Source organism: Trichoderma aggressivum, assembly GCF_033847375.1.
Source record: "Trichoderma aggressivum f. europaeum strain CBS 100526 chromosome Unknown scaffold_017, whole genome shotgun sequence".
Lineage (NCBI taxonomy): Eukaryota > Fungi > Ascomycota > Sordariomycetes > Hypocreales > Hypocreaceae > Trichoderma > Trichoderma aggressivum.
The window spans coordinates 531,171-551,000 of record NW_026946383.1 but is presented as its reverse complement, the minus strand read 5'-3'; the positions used below and the strand labels follow the sequence as shown (position 1 = coordinate 551,000).

Genomic DNA, 19,830 nt, shown 5'->3' with positions numbered 1-19,830 from the left:
TATAGGCATGATCGAACATGGGCGAATCATACAAAATTAATAGACAGAAACCAACTCCCTTTTATTTGACGGAGATGTCCACCTCATACACGTTTCTTAACAGCAAGTGTTCATCGTCTTCCCTTCTTGTTCTTCTTTTGACGCGGTTTCTCCTCCTCATCGACACCAACGGCCATCTTTCTCTTCTTCCGGCCCTCCTCCAACAACTCCTTCATTCCCTCCGTAGCCTTGAACTTTGGATTAGAAGGATCAATAGCAAACTCATGGCTGTCAAACACAGCCTTGAATCGGTCATCCTTGACATTCATCTTAAAGTCCGACTGCAGGCCAGCAGCGCCTTTGCTCTTCTTCTGGTACTTGGCCTTCTTGCCCTTTTGCTTCTCCGCGCGCAGAATCTCGTTCATGTCGAAGTGATCAAGGTGGTCCACCTGGTTATCATTTGCGTCTTCAGCCATGACCTTGGACAGGTGGGCTTTTTCTTCGGCGTCGCGAGCTTCGGCAGCTTCGCGGGCTTCACGCTTCTTGCGGCGCTCTTCCTTGCGGATGGATGCTTTGGATGTAGGGGCGGGATCTTCGGTAGTGAAGAAGGGATCGTTAAAGCCAAGATCTTCGTCGTCGTCGTCGTCTTCGCCACCACCAGTGACGACGTGGACGTCATCGTCAGCTTCGCCGTCATCGTCATTGAGGGCTTCGCGCTTGGCCTTGGCGGCTTGTCGTTTCTTCTCTTTCCTCTCTCGCTCTTTACGGGCGTATTTCTCGATTGTGGTCTCTTCCTTTTCGTCCTTCTTGGCTTTCTCGCCTGATAGAGCCGGGGTAAATGTGACTTCCATCGCGCCCACAGGACCATCCTTGGACTTTTTGGACTCTGGCTCAGCTGCGAGACCAAGAGCCTCACGCATCTTTTGCCGAGCCAATTCTTTCTTGGTCAGCTTAGGTTCATCGCCGGCAGCTGCTTCGCCGGCATCTTCCTCCTCTTCGTCATCTTCGCTGTCGCTGTCACCAGCGAGGTATGCTTTTAGATCCTGTTCGTCGATCTCGGCTCTGCTCCCCTTGAAGGCTCGCTTGATAGATTCTTTGCGGCTGATCTCTTCGGGGTGCATGTCCCAGGTGAGCTTCACCTTTGAACTCTGTAGCGCATTGGTGACGAACTCGATGGGTTTATATGATTCGGGTACTTTGCTGCATTGATCTCTGGGCTCGTCATCAAACGTAACATCATCTGGGACGAATCGCAGATCGATGAAGTTGGATGAGGCCTGATACTCGGTTCCGTCGGTTGCTTCGTAGATAGCCTGAGCAGTGGTTTTACTTGAACAGGTCATAATGGCATAGTAGTACCGTAACCTGTCAAGCTGATATGCTCTCAAGGCATCGCTGTCAAAATCTTGATCGTCGCCCTCTTGAATCAACTTCTTCTTGATAGCGGCCTCTTCGGCTTCGCTGTCGGATGCACTCTCGTCATCAGACTCGACGTCCTTCTTGCCCTTCTTAAAGAGCTGCCTGGGGGGGCCCTCGATTTCTTCTTGTTGCATACGCTCTTTTCCGAATTCGCTTGGGTATACGGCAACATTGAGGACTTTGCCAGGGTCGTTGGTAGGGATAAAGCTGGTGAACAAGGCCATCAGATCTGTTGATTTGACGTGGTCCCAGTCGAGGTTGACAATGGCTATCCGATTCGTTACTTCTCCGGTCTGGATCTCCTCTCGCTCTAATCGCTGCATATCGCCGCCGGTGGCAAGATCCAGCTCTTCGTCTTCTTCAGAATCGTCATCGGAATCTGAGTCCTCGGAGGAGGAGAAGCCTCCCTCTCGCGCGGGGTCGAATTTCCGAGGCCTCTCCGCAGCCTGTAGCTCTCTCTCAACCTCGTCATCGTCAACCTCAAAGTCGTCTTCCTCTTCCTCTTCCTCTTCCTCTTCCTCTTCCTCTTCTCCATCTTCGTCTTCGTCTTCGTCTTCGTCCTTCTTGCCTCTTGCCGGCTTGTCGGCCTCTTCTTCATTGGAGTCGTCTTCTTTGTCGTCCTCCTCGTCGTCCAGCTGGTAGAGTCTTTCCAAAGCCTTCTTCTTAGCATCAGACTTGATCTTGCGTCCGTATTTGTCTACTCGAGCCGTGGCTGTGAAGTCACTGTCCTTGAGCATGCCCGCGAATCGCTTGTCGACAGTCGTCTTCAAGTTCTTTCGCGACGGTAGCCGGAATCGAGGATCGGTCTGGAAGCTGGCGAATCGCTTATCGGTGATGCGCGCCTGGGGCGCTGCGCCGCCATTCTTCTTCTTGTCTTTTCGCTTATCCATCTTTGAGGCTGTGACCAATCTGATTGAAGGACTGTTTCTGTTGCTACTTCCGCAACGATGCTGGTGATGCTTGTCGCAACTTTTTCTTTGGATCGAAACTTTTTGGCAAGGATATCGTTATCGGCTTATCACCGGCCAATGAGAGTGCGCAATGGGCAATTGGCTTTGGTGGATAATTGTGGGGCTTGGCCGCCTAGAGAAATCGCTAAGCTGCCCGCTGTAGTGCCGGATGAAGTCGCTAAAGTCACCAAAAATTACAGCTGGAAGATTCTCTAGGCGCGGAATTCCGCAGTGGAATTCCGCGCTTGGAAGGGAATTCCGCAACGAGATACTGTGAACGTTCAAACATTCTGTGCCAAGTGTATTTCACATTGGATCGACAGTGTAATCAGCCAAATAAACTAATTTCGGTGATCTTACTAAGTCCAAGTTAACGGAGACTTTATGCTTATAGTTCTGGTTATAAAAGATGGATGATTTCCGCTGTTTTGTAACACATTCTCCAAGTCAATCTCAAATCCTTTCTCTACCTGATCTTCAAGATGAACCCTACAAAGCACGACGTCGCTTCACAGAAGCTGCTGGTAAGAGCTTGAACATGAAAAAGTCAAAATTTGGCAACTCTTTTGGCTAACACGCCCTTTTAGATAACCGGCGCCACGGGCTATATTGGTTTCAAGTCTCTGCTTATCGCTCTCGAAAGAGGATATGCCGTTCGCGCTGTCGTTCGAAATGAGCAAAGTATCTCACATCTTACGGAGAAACGCTCCCTGATTTCCGAAAGCCATAAGAAAGGAATCTTAGACTTTGTCGTGGTTCCTGATTTCTTGGCATGTGACAACTGGCCTGTTGTTCTAGATGGCATCACGAGCATTATCCACATCGCATCCCCGCTGGCACATGAAGTAGGTGCTCCAATAGTTAACGTGTATAATAACCCTGAGAAACTAATAAGCGTCAATTAGAGTGAAGATTACGAGAGAGACATACTAAGTCCTGCGATATCCATGGTGACCACAGTCTTGGAAGCAGCCGCCAATGTCCCCTCCGTCCGAAGAATTGTCATCACGTCCTCGTGTAAGTCCTCCGTGCGCGCCATACACGAAACAATATGAAACTCACACAGCACAGGCGTCACCTTGATTCCTTTCGAATGGAACATGGCTCCCGACAGTGAGAGACTGTACTCCGGTAAGAGACATGGTGCATTCACATTATACAACTTTTCTAATAGTCGATGAGCAGCATCGGATATAAACTCAGATCCTCAAAAGCCATACGGCAGTGCCATGGAAGCCTACTGGGCTTCAAAGGCATACTCCAGAATCGCTGCGCGGGAATTCATTGAGAAAAAGAAGCCTCACTTTGACTTTATTCATCTGCTCCCCTCTGTGGTGTTTGGCCCGGACGAGCGGATTCCTCCAAGTGGCTCTGTAGATGAGCTGTTGAAGGATAACCGAGCTGCAGTCCTTGCCCCAGCACTTGACGGCTCCACGAATTCATCATTTCCGTTCGTCGGTGTGCCTGTTCACGTTGCGGATGTTGCGCGCGCTCATGTCGATGCAGTGGACAGCGCTCGAATTCCAGGAAATTCCGAGTACATCCTTAGCTCTGACACCCCTGAAGGTGTTGTCTGGGATAGAGACATTGCAGCAGTTGCTAAGAGATATTTCCCAGGAGAAGTGGAAAGTAAATTGCTACCGCTCAAGGGCACGCTCCCTTGTATCAAGTGGCGACTGGACGGCGATGCTACAGAAAAAGCTTTTGGGTGGAAGTTTACTAGCTTCGAACAAACCATGAGAGAGCTGCTCGCACAATATCTCAAGCTCAAGAAAAACGCCAACCAATAGAGTCTGCGGATGATATGGTAATTGAGATTTCATTTCGCGTGCTTTTGTAGGGGATAGAAGGGGATAGATCGATATGACAAGGGTTCATCAAAGAATACAGCTTTTACATAAACTAGGCAAATAATATACAGATATCCTAAGCATTAAAAGCCAACCTCCGTGATTGGCTTGATAGGCTGCAAGGTCCACGACATTGCAGGAGAAAGCTGGGGATCTTTGAGGGACAGCTCTGCTTCATATGCATCAGCTGACAAGGCCAGTGGCCCAGAATATGAGTTTGACAGCTTCCAAGTTCCATTTCCTTGTTGTTCGACACTCCACTGCTGTCCCGAGTAGTTACCAGCTGTGGCTAGATGTGGTCGCGTTTTGTCGTTGCCATATACATCCAAGCACTTATCGCTTCCAAGCCACATATTATATAGGTTATAGGCTCCGGGCTTGGTTCTAGAAGGACGAAGCTGCCAATGTTGTCCACTGAAATTCCCTTCAGCGGCCATTTGCACTTGACCATCTTGCTGTTGATTCCCATCATTGACGACATCAATTGCCATTCCGGGCCTCGCTGGATTCTTGATCCTGTACCATGATCTGCTGTCTAGGCCTTTCGATGGTACTCTCGGTTGTGTGGGCTGTTGAGTACCCGGCTGCGCACTTGGTGGTACTTGAACTGCTGCAGATGGCATTTTTGGTGGCAGAGGCTTGGTAATCCGTATGCCAATGTATGGTTGATGGTTGTTTGGCAGCGGCGTAGAACCAAAAGGCGTCTTAAGTTTGCGGTGGTACGTGACAATTCCTGCTTTGACTCCCAAACCATTAATGTCTCGTTCCCCAGATCTCTTGCCCTGAAGAAGGCTTTTGAGAAACTCTGTTGCTTCTTTGATAACGTCGTCAGAGACGGTAGCCAGGCTTTGGTTAAACTTTTGCAACTGTGCATCCACTTGATTGGAGACCCAACCAGCTACAGTGCCGGTGGGAACAGAAATAATTAGTTCAACTACATCAGCTTCGTTGATGAGATCTCCATAGACAATAGTCCAACCTCCGGCGGCATTCGCTGCTCGAACGTCGTTACGATTGGTGACTTCAGACATCGTAAGGCTTTGATGGGTAGATGGGTAATGAAGGCTCAAGAATAGCAATGAGATTCTGGTAATTAGGTACCTAGAAGAAAACAGAATATAGGTAGAGGGCCAGCGATCATTCTTATAAAAGAAACAGATATGTAGTAGTTGCTGAGCTTTCCATGAGCTGATTGAACGAGGTTAAACTGGAAAGGGTTATGACACCAAGCTAAGGCAGAATGTCAAAGCAATCAGCGGGGTGGCTGTCAGAATTAACCTTATTTTTAGTGAATAATAGGAAAGCATGGTTTGTGGCAGAAAGTCTATTCAAAAACTAGAAATATGAATGGCATCAGGAATTCAGCGCGGGTGAGGCTGAACCAATGACACGTTAAGGGAAGAGATCATAGGCCAGAGGAGAGAAAGTAGCGTATGAGTTTATCCCAAATTAGAATACAGCTCGTATAGCAACAGCGTTGTTTTGGAGGAGCTGATTAAAAAAATTGGGAAGGTCAGGCCTCTTCTACGTCTTTCAGCAAGATGGTAGCATTATTGATCCGTTCCCGAAGATGGCCTTCGAAGACATTCATGAATACTATTCTAACGTTTTGCATATATTGGACGGAATCAGAGCTCAATTACGTTCATCCGGCATGACCATCTACGGCCAAGCATACGAGATAAGAGTAATATGCTTCCAAGAGAACGAAATGAAACTGCTTCAGCTGCCAATGGATAGAACACGCTTTAACTGTTGGGGCGTCATCTATGACGACTCAAAATGTTTCTTTTTGTCAGCTCTTCAAAAGGAAACCTTGAAGTTGGCCACGAACACCAAATCATGTGCTCTCCTTCTTAACTCTGAGGGATGCCTCGACCAACACCAGCGCTACTTTTACGCCCTGCTTGTTACTACCTCAATCTCTCAGCTCAAATTCGCTTAGAAATGCCTGGCAAAAAGCCTTGCTTTCATGTTGTTTTGTTTCCATGTGACGACGATGGCTGCGTTGCACATGCCATACGTCAAAGATCTCCACACCATCATTCCGATTCTTCAAGCGACGGCACTAAACAACGCCATCTTGCATTACTTGAGAATTCTCTTCTCGGAGTTTCTCCTACCGACATATAATTGATGATTCTCATTACAGAAATTATACTACGAGAGATGTAGCTCATGAAGACAGATAATCCACGCAAAAACCTCCACCCGTGTGGTGTAAGTGGTACATGGAGGGCAGGTGAACTACGTTCCATACCTAGGCATAGCTAACCGATATACCATTCACATTTTATCCTTCTAATTGGCTCATATACTTTACTCATTCCACTTGTAATCAGTATGTCCACCACACATCTCGTCACGCATGCCCGTGAGATAGATGTCAGGGCTTCTCGCCGTCGTATTCTGCGGCAGGCAATGCTGAATGTATTGTTGTTTAACGTCGAAGTAGCACGGTGTCTTCCAAATGAGGATATTACAGACTGCTCCAACCGAGATGTAGGTTTCACTTTCTTTAAAGTGGATAACGGCTACAATGGTTCAAGGCATCGGCTGCATCCGGCTCACTCAAAAATCCAACAATCGTCGGCCCGTCGCTCTGTCCACTGTAGTGAGCTGCTAGTCCGTGAGTTACCCCAGAATAACAGACTTCATTCGACTACCACAGACCAGACTCATCAAGCTAACGGCGAGGGTCTGAGATCTAGTTTTACGAAGACTTTACAAGGACTCTCTATCAATTTGAAGTCTGCATCTTAAAGATGTCTTAGAGTAGATGGAGCGCGTAGCTATGTAAATCCACAAATGGATACGTCTCCATAGTTGTACTCAAGCAATGTTTCCAAGTAGTTTATGGTCAATTGTCAACAAAATGAGATGGCTTTCTACTTAGCGGCATCCTCCAAGGAATCAACACCCGTAGATTGTCCGCGACTCAAGAAGACATGTGCCTGAGAGTATGCATCACATTCTTTCACTTTTTCTGACATACATGTCAATCAACGCTCGGTAGGCATAAAATACATGTTTTGTACTACAAAAGGACCCAAAGAGGGCTAACATTAAATACCCTTAGAAGTATCATCAATAGTAATATAGTAGTAATATTCGTATTCGGTGGCGTTATCTTATGGGTACATGTTTCGGATGTCCAATTGCCTGCATTCCATATCCTTCCCGCTGTCATAATATACGAGACATAAAGATCTTTTCATATGTTTCGGAACGCAAAATCACTGCACAATTCAGCACTAGAAATGTTTGTGCTGCGCTGCCATAGCTTTCGGGAATGAGTAAAGTTTCGGGAATTTGAACATTTAAACCAGCTCCTCCCGCAGGCAAAGTTCGAAAATCGGTGGATTTCTCATCCCTCCTCTCTGTTTTCTCTGCAAATCTCAAGATTTTACAAGTATATCAAGGTTTTTCAGACTTAGTCCACCGTCACCATGCGCTTCACAGTCGCATCTGTCGCGGCTCTAGCCATTTTCGTTCCTTTCGCCACAGCGAGAAACTGCAGCAAGAATCTCGATTACTGTGGATCTGTTCTTCTCGGCATTGGTGAGAATGTGGAAAGGCTCCGAGTATAAGACTGCTTGTTCTAACAAAGAAAAGGTAACTACTATGACCAGATAGTGAGCGCTCTCAGAGCAGCTGGCAAGCCCACAGACGACAACTGGAGGAAAAAGTCGCTATTCTATTGCGCAGGCGGACCAAATGGGGAAATCCATTTTCTTGAGTACTGTGGTGAACGATGCGTTGATAACGGCTCAGGCCACAGTGATTCGTGCTACAGACCATAGATTTAGAAGGCTCTTTGTCGGTTCTCATGTCAGCTCTTCTTTAATGGACTAAAGACAGTTTATCATTGCGCACGTATTTTCTTGCGAAATTCTCATTTTATTTGGTAGATACTTGAATACGTGTTTGTTGCAGATCAGAAAGTTCTAGCTGCCGGTCAACAGTTGAGGGAGAATACAACAGACGTTGGACAATTCCCCATCATAATGCTTTTATTACACCTCAATACTAGCTCTAAAGCCCTTCCTATCTATCGAAAGAAGAATATTGCCGGAATTTAGCACGCAGATCCCCTCGAGGTAGTGTTAATCGCAACGAGCTGTCCACCAATTACAATGTCTCCATTTACTGGCGTTTCCATTCCACCAGCCGTTACAACGTAGAGGACATTCCTGTCGTGCGGGCCACGACCAAATGCACAAGAGGTTGGCTCGGCAATTGCAGTAGAGTTGAGGTTGCCAGCAAAATAAACTTGGCGCTTTCCATCGGCTGAAATCAACTCGATAGTATTTCCACCTCCAGTCACCACAAAAGCATTACCATCACAGTCAAACGTAAAGTCGTCGTACTGGTCCAGTGGCCCCTTAATATGCGCAATTGTTGTAACCGGCCCTGCAGAGGTTCCGTCCGAGTGGATAGGCATTTTATTAAAAGTGCCGTTTCCAAAGTTTGTAAAGTAAACTGAGTTGCCACGAACATGAACTCCATCTACTCCTGATGCTGAAAAGGGCGGTGATGCGTAGAGGTGCGTGAATGTATTGTTAATAGCAACCTCGTAGTGTCCCGTCTTGATGTCCAAGCTCCAGATAACACCTCCGTTCACATCGCCAACGAGAAGGGTTTGGTCCTTTTGAGAGAGTACTGAGATGCCGTTGAGAAATTGAGCTGGCTCAACATGCGCAATGTTCTTCACCACAGGAGGCGATGTGAGCCCTGGCTTGCCATGTGACGAGGAAATCCCAACGCCACGCAAGTCCACACTCCAAACATTCCATGTTCCAGCACTAGTAATGTTGCTGGTAAAAGAAGAATTACCCGAAATCACGGCAAATACATCTGGCTGATACTCTGCAATGCCTGCGAGGCCAAGGGACTCAGTGAAGTCATGAACAACAACGGGCTGGCTTGGCCCAGGCGCTGAAGGATCAAAGAGGAAAAGTTGTGATGTGCTGAGATCCGAGATGAGAATTTGGCCATTGCGTCGAACTGCGAGGTTCTCGACGTAGGATTGTTTGGGGAACTCGAATAGAGTTCTGACGGAATTAACTGATGGCGCTGGTGTTGAGGCTAAGGAAACGCCACAAAGAGCGAACAGAGATGCAGCCCGTAGAGCCATTGTGCAAGTAAAGAAGGCGAGGGAAACACCAAAAGGCAAATATGTGTGAAATGACTTGATTTGATCCGATTATACAACGACGCTCACTTGCATTTATAACTGTTCAATATCCATGTAATTGGGGTATATTCAATCTACCCCAAGCTCCTTTATGGTGTGAATTGGGGTCAAAACACCACCTGTTGATCAACCGCCGACAAGGTACAGGGGTCTGTTTCTTTTGGGAACTTGGAGAGACCCGTGGAGAATTTGTAACCAATTTCCACTGGGTTACTGTCTCTTTCATTTTTGCTTACTTGTTGACAGATGAGTGTCGCAGTTCCGATCCTCAGCCTAACAAGATACCTTCACTTCAAAATGGTGTAATGCCATTGGTTCACATCTGCATCAGAAAGACTGATGAACTGTAAACAGCTAATGAGATGGCGGAGTCCGCTGATCCCTAACATTTACTTCAAATAATTGAATAATAATACCAAAGCAACTACTTATGTTTATCAACGCTGGTGCGTATTCCTTTTCCTCGTTAGCAACAGTGCTACATATTGCTCAAGAGTTGAGAACCTTAGTTTAGTGATCAGTTATGCTGCTACAAACATTTGATGCGCGAAAAACCAATATGGTGTAAGCATGTAATCCACCTCCTTCTTGAGATGGCTAGATAAAGTACATAGAGAAAGAAGGCTGGGACAAAAAATTAACGTGAGATGGAAAAAAGAAAGACTGACGGGTGTGGGATTCGAACCCACGCCTCTTGCGAGATGCGAAATCCTTTTGAAGGATCAAGAGATTATCTTGAGTCGCACGTGTTAGACCACTCCACCAACCCGCCTTAGCGTCTTTGTTGTAAATAGACGGCCAAACTCTAGTATATGGATCCTTTTGTTAGCAGAAAATGGACCGAGTTCTAATCCTCCCCGGGCCCTCTTTCGTCTCGACTAATGGCTTACAGCTCAATTGCTCTCTCCATGAAAGTTCACGATACGCTTTCAAACTACTAGAGTTTCGACTCTCATGTCCAATTTATCTGAATATTGTGCCGGATAGTACTCGGAGGCATCTTGTTGAGATGACAACAAATGTCAATTTTCTATATAGGTAGTAAATCACAAACATAGTCAAGGTTTATTATGAAGGATCGCTCCCCCATACCAAACAACAGAGAGAATAAAAAGCCAATACAAGTGAAGCAAGAAACAGACTTCAAAGTCAAAATGGGCAACTAAGCAGTGTCGTTGCGCCCACTACTATTCAACGATCCCATTTCGAGCCACTTCTAGTTCCGTATCTATTTTTTAGCCGGTGGTGGTGGTGCATCAGCCCTGAGAAAACGGTTAGTATTCGTACTCTATCATGTTCGATTAAGTAGGATAATTTTGCATCTTCTTACCCGTTATAATCCAGTCCAACCAAAAGGTCGCCCTTGCTGTTGAAAACAGGGTCATGCATAAGGAAGTGCCCCTTGGCAGGGAGATACAGCCGGTGCTGGTTCGCGAGAACGCTCATCAAGTTGGCATTAGCATTCGAAGCAGCATTGGCGAGACTGTTGCCCATCTGAGTCTTGAGATTGGCTGCCACGACGTCCGCTGATGGTACCCAGGACAAGTTGCCCACCGACGTCGATTCGGTGTCCACGGTGTGATCTATAATGGTGAATTGAACTCCGCCATCAGTAACCGCGGCCACAGCGATAGAAACGCTCCAAGTCAAGACAAAAGTCATTAGGGTACTAGTATAGTGTTAGCCAACTGATCCATTGCCTCAATCAAATGATTGTTCAGGGGACTCCTGTAAGAGTCAGCATACTATGTAGGGTTCTTCTTCCTGCTGTGGTCTACTCGGACAACAAAAGTAGACTTGCCAGTTAGGCTGATCTTTTCTTGGCCGGCGGAAAAACTGACAGTGCCACCGCTGACAGGGGCTATCAAAATTTGTATCAGTATATGTATCTTGTGATGGGTATTCTTTGGGTGGCACGCTGCACTTACGAGCACCAGGCACAGGAACATTGGTAGATTCAACAATGGTTTCGTAATCGCTGCCATCCTTTGGATTAGCGACCTTGTTGGACTGGCTGAGGGGGACACCGGTCCAAGACCATTGACCAGGGCCAGTTGAGACAAATTTATAGCTGTCATCGCTGGCCGTGTTATCTCCAAAGTGATATTCCATTCGAGACGCATATGGGTGGTTCGGGTCAGTGTCGTCCCAATACAGCGTTGGAACATCTGGAACAGGGACCATGGATTTGACCACGTCCCGAAGCACCGAAAACATCCAGGGCCAGAAGAGGGAACGATTCAGAACATAGGTACCGCCGTGTTTGTCATCTGTCCACTGGCCGGTGTAGGTTACCGCATCGGTTGCAGGCACGGTGAAGTTGGACATCATGAGATAGCACAGAGAATTGGTGTCGATGTTGTCTTGGTTCGCCGAAGTCGGGGTAGCCTTCCAAGGGTAGGTATCATAGTCGATAAGTGTAGCTGGGAAGGTGGGTTGATACTGGTCTATAGAAAGCGAGTACGAGGTTAGAGAGCCAGTATTGCTGAATATACCCGCCAGGGGGGGGAAACATACCGCTTGTGTCGGCACTAGCCTGTGCAGAGTAACCCAAGATATTGCATCCTGACGCCGCCATTACATTAACCCATTCACTAACGAACGACTGGAAGACACCCTTCGATCTGGCAGTCATGAGGGTATTGTAATCTTGCTGCCTGTCGCCGAAAGAGCTCAGCTCCTCCGAGAATTTGGTGGACGCTAGAGAACAACATTTAGAATGGGTTATCTACTATGAGAGAAATATAGATTGAAATACGGCTTACAAGAAGTATCAATAAAGAGACGTGCTAACGAAAAGTCCCAGTTGAGAAGCCCAGAACGGGTCTTGAAGTCCTTGTACTCTTGGCTTTCTTTTTCGACCGTCTTTTGTGCTAAGGATATGGTGAGTATACGATATACCGGAATATTCTATACAAGGAAATGTTCTTACCAATGCTGACCGAAAAAGCAAAAAACCAGTCGTTTATCTGCCAGTCGATATGACTATCATCATTGGAGTCATCGCTCAGGTAGATGAAACAAGATCCGCTTTTCATATTAAGCTTGAAGAAAAGCAACTCATCCTTGGGTACAACCTGTAATTCCACAGAGGGAGGGCCAACATCAAACTTGAGATATTCTCCACCTCTAGTAGTACGCTCATAGTGGGTGAGGGGAGAATCACCATCAAGCTGAGCAACGTCCCACATATTTTTAAAGGAAGTATTGATGGTTTTCTGGGAAAGAACAATCATCTGATCCCAGGGGCTTGAATCAGTCGAATTGATGTAGCTTGTCATTTTGGCGGTGTATTGAGAGTTGATGCTTTGAAGATGAGGTTGTAAATAGAATCAGTGGATGAGATGGCTTAGAGATGCTTGTTTCTATAGCTATGATCGCTTGTTGTTGAGATTTCAATCATTAGCGAAGAAAGAACTTAAATATCAAATTTCGAACATGAAGTTCTTGATACTTCCAAAACAGAGACTATGATATCATTTCTCGTCAACTTCAAAAGGTTTCCTAATCAGGCAATCAAGCAAACAGAACACGATGGTCTGGAACCCGCAAGCCCTGGTGACTTTTCCGGAACGCTATTTTCTTACATTCAGCTTTGATTTGTCGACACAGCCTTGCGACAATTCTGGCCAACCACAGATCGCCAGCCAACGGGTATATGCAGCTATGTGATCACTTTTTGTTTAGCCGCCGCGACGTTGAACGGGAGGATGGGAATGCAGGGTTGATACGAATGTCGGCTAACCTGTCTTGTCATGCACCCCGGAAAATGAAGGTAAGCTTATTGGGATGCATCATGACTATTTTGTAGGGAGGATTCAATAAGATTGTGTGTGAATGCATCAGTACGAGACATTCAAATGGCAAGAAGGGTTGCGGCTTTCCATAATGTATCGTGAACCTAGCACATTTTTGCTTGTCATAGAAGTATGGGAGCGGGCTCGTATTGCCGTATTTGCATCAACTGAACGATGATTCGGATGCCGATGACCCGAGTTTGTCAGTCTTGGCATCGCCAGCCGAAGACGCAATTGGGTCTTTGCAGAGAAATCACTGAAAAGCCATCATTCACATCATATCGAGTCATCGGTGACACCGCTCGTTGGGGTGTGGTGGTTGCAATAGCAGCAACAGAATCATCAACCTTGATATTTGCGGGGGAGGCAGCTCAAACTCACGATGCTCCCATACATGTGGATATATATATCAACTCTTTCATGTCTAGATTCACCAAACTATTCACTCATCAATTCTTCATTAGAAGCTCTCCCAAGAAACATCCTACGAACTCGTATTTCCACCCCATCACTCTTTCACCATGGTGATCATCAAGCAAGACTCGGAGCTGATGACAAACTATGTCTCGGCCAACCCCATCCCAGCCGGCCAGCGCTTTGCAGTTTTCAGAGATGCCAACATGGATCCAGGCGTCTTCTCCCTAAGTGAAGACTCCTATCTTTACTTGATCACTGTCATCAATGGCAAAGCCACCAAAATTGACTTTGGAAGCGTATCTGGTGTGGTTCCCAAAGGCGTAAAGGTTCAGGCCTTTGCCGTTGTTCAAGCACCAGATTCTACACTTGATATCTGCATTGCCACCCCCGGAGCCAACGCTACCACATCTTCCTTTACGTTGCTCTACGGTATCGCATTTGCTGAACTTCAGGGCCCCATTCCAAGCTCCAAGATAATTCGCGGAGCTTCCTTTCCTACAGTTGATCACATTTACATGGTATGTTGAATTTATTCTATTAGGTACTCAAATACCTAGAGCACAATCTTGACACTCTGTGTGTTAGAACAATAAATCGACGGATACAAAACGCACCTTGCCTTTAGTCATGGTAGCATTTCAACGTCCAGACAGACTCGCCAGCACAGAAGATCTGCGCTTTGTCCAGTTCTATCAGAGCCAGGCTACGTTATCGGGGCCATGGTCCTTGGCTGCGAACCCCAAACGAATTATAGACGTTGTTTTGGGAACCTGCGCTCTCGGAGATGGTGTATTTGTCTTATACGAAACCTTCAGCGGGCCTACACACATTCAGTTCAAGTTCTTCACTGGTAGCACTATGGTCGTGGAGCCAATCTGCCCTACTGGTATGTCACTACTCTCACACTACATACACACTATGTAGAAATTCTAACCAATTTGTCTCATAGGCGCAACTTGCATTAATTCATACGTGGATCCTACATCGCATCAGAGCATCCTCCTCATTGGAGGTCAAAACATCACGGCCTTCAAGTCAAGCGAATACTGCTCTGCCAAAGGCAAGGGAACTGTTATAAACACGGGAGACCAAGTCAGCGGCCTCAAGGACCTCCATGTCACCTTATCTGGACAGACTTTGAGGTTTTGGTACACGACCAACACAGACGCCGTTCACTATTATACAGCACAAAGCACATCCCTTTCCAATGGCACTGTAATTCCTCTTCTTTCGGACGGAAAAGGTGGCCAAATTTCTGGTCTGCTCTCTCTCAAGTCTGCTGACGGTTCAGATCAAACGCTTGTCAGCAGCTTGCTATCCGTGGATGAGTACGGTAACCTCGTTCTCTTGCAACAAGATTCGGTGTCACAGCTGTGGCAGACATACCCCTTCTGGTATGCGTCAGACCTGAATGTCATGGAGACTAAGGGATTCATGCTGCGTATGCATGCTACAGCTACTACTAGCGATGAAGCCAGTCTCATTCCTGGATGCTGGCTCAGAGTCAGCGCTTCCGGTGTTGTACGATGTACCGTCAATGGCCGGTATGCTTCACTTGGTCCTACTGGCCAATGGTATCAGACAGATGCCAAGGGAGTTCTGAACATACAACTTCAAAGCGACGATGCTTCCTGTTTCGTTTTCTCAGCAGACGCTTACCGCGCTGCCAAGCCTGGGTCTCCTGAGACTCCTCTACAAAACCCACTCTTGGATCCCTCGGTGAAGGTAATTATGAAGCTTGACAATGTTCAAACTCCCGAGGATGTTCGCGCCATGAAGAAGAAGGATGGAACTCCTCTTGTTCCGGCCGGTGCCTCGGATGACGACGTCAAGAGTGCTGTTGACTCTATCCAAGCCCTGGTAGATCAGACACGTCAGAATCAAGGGGATAGCCAGAAGTTGCTGAAATCCTTCAAGGCAGTAAGCCTTGTGGCTGCTTCTGGAGGAGAAACGGCTCATGGCGTACGAGCTTTCTCTATCGAAGGCACGCTCAAAGATCTCTGGCATCAGGTTGAGGACAAGGTTGAAGATGCTGTTGAGTGGGGTGTCAACCTTGTTGGTAAGTATATGTCTCCCTTGCTCAAAATCCCACTCTCCTACAAATTCCAGCCCTTACTGACTTGTGTGGCATTCCAGAGGACGGTGCCGGCAAAATCTGGCAATTCATTATCAAAATTGGCGAAGAAGTCTATTCCTTTATTCTGGATACAGCTTCGGTCATTGTCAAGGCTGTCGTCTGGGTCTTCAAGAAACTAGGCGTCATGTTGCAGGATGTTATTGACTTTTTGGGGTACTTGTTCAATTGGGATGACATTCTCGCCACAGCTGACAGCATTACCACTGGATTCAATGCAGCCCTTGACTATGGACAACATCTTCTGGATACTACTGAGATCACAGTCGACTCATGGCTAGAAGAGCTCCGTACCACCATCAAAGCTCAATTGCCTACGCTGCAGAATCAAAACTACGACGGCGCTTCTACTGTTCCCAAGAGCATAAAGTCAAAGGCTGCCCTTGAGACGACTGTTGCGTCTAATGCTGATGATACTGACGAAGATGTCAAGTCGGATGTTGCCTACAACTGGTCGACATATTATTTCACATATGGTGGCGGTACTACCAATGCCGTCCTATATGATGATAGCAAACCTGGTTCTGCAGAAGATGACCTTGTTGCTATTTGGAACGATATCCAGGATGAGCTCGACACCATCGTCAAACTCTGCACTAACGTCGCCAAAGATTTCCTCGGCTTCTTCGACAGTGGGGAGTATGACATCAAGGCCCTCATGGTCAAGATCTCTGGTGATCTTATAGATGCTATAATCGACTCTCTCAAGACCCTTGGAGATATCCTATTCAAGGCCTTGGCTTTAGGTATCAACTTGATCAAGACCCTCTCTAACAGTAACATGGACATCCCCGTGATTGGATGGCTCTGGAAGAAGATTGCCGGCAACCGACCCCTTTCTTTACTAGGACTGGTCGCATTGCTCATGGCCATTCCTACAACAGTTCTCTACAAGGCCAAGGCAAACAAGGCACCTCCAAAGCTTACCGGTCGACTGACCGCAGATTCTTTCGGCCAGTATGTTTCGGGCACAGTTGATCCTGTTCTTGCTAAAGACGTGACCAACTTCACGCTGGCAACGGCTACGAGTCTGGAGTTGGTGTACGGCGAATTCAAGACCATTTCGCTCCTCATCGACAGCGCCTTTGAAGGCACCGGATTAGAAAGTGTTCCGATCGGACCCGTTGCCCAGCTCACCAATGTGCTAAATGCAACATCACTGACATTTGAGACGATATCCACGTTCATCACCTGGCCAGCCGGTGATGATCCCACAAAGCCGCCGACTGATACCTCTACAACAGCCAAGTTTGTCAAGTACTCTGTACGTCTATCTCACATGACTGATTGAGAAACCCCGGTATCTTCCGAACTTTCCTGCTAACGATAATACAGAAACTGGGACTCACCGTCTCCAATTTTAGCGCCGCAGCGCTGGCGAATATCATCGCCAAAGTGAAGAAGGCTGATCAGCCAACCATCAAGCGCTGGAAGGGCACCATCGCCGCCGTTGTGGCTGTCCCTACACTCTGCGTTGCCCTCACTAAGGATATCCATGAAGCACAGGAAGGGACAGTGAAGACAGAGCTTGTCGCGAACCACTTCATTGAAGCCTTCTTCGAGCTTGGCAAGCAGGTGGGATTTGCGGCAGCATCTTGGGACAATGAGATTGAGAGTATTATTATGTATGTCGGGTTAGCGGTTCAGCAGATTTGCAGTTATGGTGGATATGGCTGCAAGATTTACGACTTTGTAGAGACGTATCAGTGATACAATAGCAAACGGAATGCGGGAGAGCATGTACACCGATGCCTCATGGCGACGAATAGATCAACATAATGGTAGAAGTGGTAGTAAAAGTGCTACTAGCAAGAGATATAAACTACGAGCCAAATTGACAAGAACTTTCTTTTATATGAAATACGAATAAAGTCGTTCTTGACCTGACCATCAGTCGGTCCCAGTACAGAGAGGGATGGCGAACCGGACCCATCACCGCTGCTAAGTGATTGTTATTTCATGTGTAACTCAATCATGAAGGGTTGTCACTTACGTGAAGGCAAACAAGATCATAGGTGAATTGCATTTGATATCTAAGATTCAGTTAGATATCATCACGCTCTAAAAGGTGGGAAGTTGTTTACTTACCCAGGCAGTGGCCTCGCTAGCAATGCCACCAAGACGCTCAGCTGGTAAGATTTCTTTACTTGCCATCTCGGGAAGTATATTAGAGAAATAAACAAAAGTTGGGAAGTTTGATCGAAGTCGTTGTTCTACGTTGGATGGGCAAGATGGAGAAGGGAAAAGTCGGATATACATAGCTTTTCGTGGGCCACTTCAGTTATGGGCTATCCTAGTCCCCTCCTCTACTCCTATTACGTTTTTCATGAATTTCTAGTAGGAGCCTCTCTAAGTATTATGCGATTATTCTTTTCGTTCTTCCTCATGGAGTATAGTTCTATTCAATTTCGCAACACCTTCGAGAAGAAAAAGACACGTCCTCAATCCACTTGCATTGAAGTCAACGTTCAGCCGATAAGAAGCAGAGTCTGATATTAACGGCATCAAGCTACATTCATGCCCAATATGAGTAACTCTCGTACAGAAACCAATAACGCTGTTTCTCCCTCTGTTGGACGACATGGGAGATGTAATTAAATAACACTGTTTTGCTTTACTAAATAATGAGCCTGAAATGGAACGTTTTGACGTCAAACATAGCCCATCATTGACCTCTCGGACCTCCCACTGCATATGCAGAAATGGTTGATTCAGCCACCATCTAACTATCATATTTTATTGACAGATAGGGTCAGCACATACATGTATTTGCATCAAAGCCCCTCAACTGCCAACCACTATCTATCGACCGGAATACGTCGTACCTTGATGCCAAGCATGCCTAGGCTACCGAAGAGATGGTTCTTCCATAATATAATCCTGGTAAATTTAGATATTCCCCACCCCAAAGACGGACAGCTTATTACCCGTCCCGCATTCTATCTACCACTCCCGCATAGAGTTACACAATTACTTAATTAAAACTATGGTTGGCTTGCAACTTCATGGGGTACCTAAGTACGATATCCGATGCTGCTCAGGCAGTGATATAGTTGTGTCGGATAAGGGGCCGGCCGGCCAAAGTCTCTTTCTTGTAACCCATGCTCTTGAAGGCACAGCAACAGCCCACCAGGAAAAGTCATTCACAAGCACCCCATATACATCTATTCCGTACTCGCAGAATACTCATCTGCGCCGAGCCTCTCTCACAGCAGTCAATCGGTTCCTTCATTGGAATCTCGGGTCACAACATAGACTGCCACACTGCGATCTCTTATCTTAGCTGCATGGGGAAGCTAGCAATAGACCGGATGCTGTTTTTGGTCAGAGTTATCGTCATCAGCCCTCTCTTTCGGACGTTCAGTGGGTTTTTCGGCTCAGTGTTCTCTGGAAAACGAGCTTCTAGCGATCTTATCGCCTCGACAATGTGGTGGCGGGAGTCAGGCATGTTGGTGAGCTACCAGTCGCTTTTAGACGAGACTACCTAATGGATGCTGGCCGCGGATCCATATCATGACTCAATTAAATATCCCGCAAATCATCTAGTTGACAGAATAAGTTATGATCAGGTGACTGCTGTATGAGGTTACTTGATATGGTACACTGAGCCACATGTAGTGGCGATTGTCACAGTTTAGGTTGGTGCTTTGTATGGCCAGAGTGTAATACGTTCTCGGGGTCTAGGTGACGGGAAGCCCAATGGAAGTCTTGGTAAATAAGAAGATGGTAAATCGATAGCAAGCGTATTGGCTATCGGTGATCTTTGTCCTTGCGCAACCAGCAGCGTAGTCAGAAGATTGACTTCACCGTCATAGTGACACTCCGAAGTTAGAGCAATGAAGGCTTGCCGGATGTGCCTTAAGCAAAATATAAGAGCTACTTGTTAAATGGTTAATCTATTACGCTCATCCTGTTTCGTTAGGCGTCTAAGTCATTCGTGGGCACCATGTCAGAGAAAGGTCGTGGCTACACATCGACAATCAATCAGTTAGGCCAGTAAGTGGGAAAATACAACTAGACTCAAATACCTCAGGATCAATTACTTTATGCGTCTATCACCACTGCTACACTGAGATGGTAGAGTCCC

General features: G+C 46.7%; 6 protein-coding genes across 6 annotated transcripts; 2 read left to right on the top strand and 4 right to left on the bottom strand.

Moving 5' to 3' along the window:
• Positions 1 to 110: 110 nt before the first annotated feature.
• Positions 111 to 2,288, bottom strand: Triagg1_5168 (uncharacterized protein; the record flags this gene model as incomplete). The annotated part of the gene is made up of 1 exon (XM_062899652.1): positions 111 to 2,288. The coding sequence occupies one exon, from the start codon at positions 2,286 to 2,288 to the stop codon at positions 111 to 113; it is 2,178 nt and encodes a 725-aa protein (XP_062755993.1).
• A 542-nt stretch (positions 2,289 to 2,830) lies between these two features.
• Triagg1_5167 (uncharacterized protein) lies at positions 2,831 to 4,138 on the top strand (the record flags this gene model as incomplete). Its single annotated transcript, XM_062899651.1, has 5 exons — positions 2,831 to 2,872; positions 2,936 to 3,193; positions 3,254 to 3,365; positions 3,420 to 3,479; positions 3,534 to 4,138. The coding sequence occupies 5 exons, from the start codon at positions 2,831 to 2,833 to the stop codon at positions 4,136 to 4,138; spliced, it is 1,077 nt and encodes a 358-aa protein (XP_062755992.1).
• A 143-nt stretch (positions 4,139 to 4,281) lies between these two features.
• Triagg1_5166 (uncharacterized protein) lies at positions 4,282 to 5,229 on the bottom strand (the record flags this gene model as incomplete). The annotated part of the gene is made up of 1 exon (XM_062899650.1): positions 4,282 to 5,229. One exon carries the CDS (start codon positions 5,227 to 5,229, stop codon positions 4,282 to 4,284), a length of 948 nt encoding a protein of 315 aa, XP_062755991.1.
• Positions 5,230 to 8,276: 3,047 nt separating this feature from the next.
• Positions 8,277 to 9,335, bottom strand: Triagg1_5165 (uncharacterized protein; the record flags this gene model as incomplete). Its single annotated transcript, XM_062899649.1, has 1 exon — positions 8,277 to 9,335. One exon carries the CDS (start codon positions 9,333 to 9,335, stop codon positions 8,277 to 8,279), a length of 1,059 nt encoding a protein of 352 aa, XP_062755990.1.
• A 1,288-nt stretch (positions 9,336 to 10,623) lies between these two features.
• On the bottom strand, positions 10,624 to 12,676 carry Triagg1_5164 (uncharacterized protein; the record flags this gene model as incomplete). Its single annotated transcript, XM_062899648.1, has 7 exons — positions 10,624 to 10,657; positions 10,726 to 11,064; positions 11,142 to 11,256; positions 11,324 to 11,842; positions 11,913 to 12,095; positions 12,161 to 12,268; positions 12,328 to 12,676. 7 exons carry the CDS (start codon positions 12,674 to 12,676, stop codon positions 10,624 to 10,626), a joined length of 1,647 nt encoding a protein of 548 aa, XP_062755989.1.
• A 1,037-nt stretch (positions 12,677 to 13,713) lies between these two features.
• On the top strand, positions 13,714 to 17,453 carry Triagg1_5163 (uncharacterized protein; the record flags this gene model as incomplete). The annotated part of the gene is made up of 5 exons (XM_062899647.1): positions 13,714 to 14,127; positions 14,195 to 14,495; positions 14,559 to 15,668; positions 15,719 to 17,007; positions 17,079 to 17,453. The coding sequence occupies 5 exons, from the start codon at positions 13,714 to 13,716 to the stop codon at positions 17,451 to 17,453; spliced, it is 3,489 nt and encodes a 1,162-aa protein (XP_062755988.1).
• Positions 17,454 to 19,830: the final 2,377 nt, after the last annotated feature.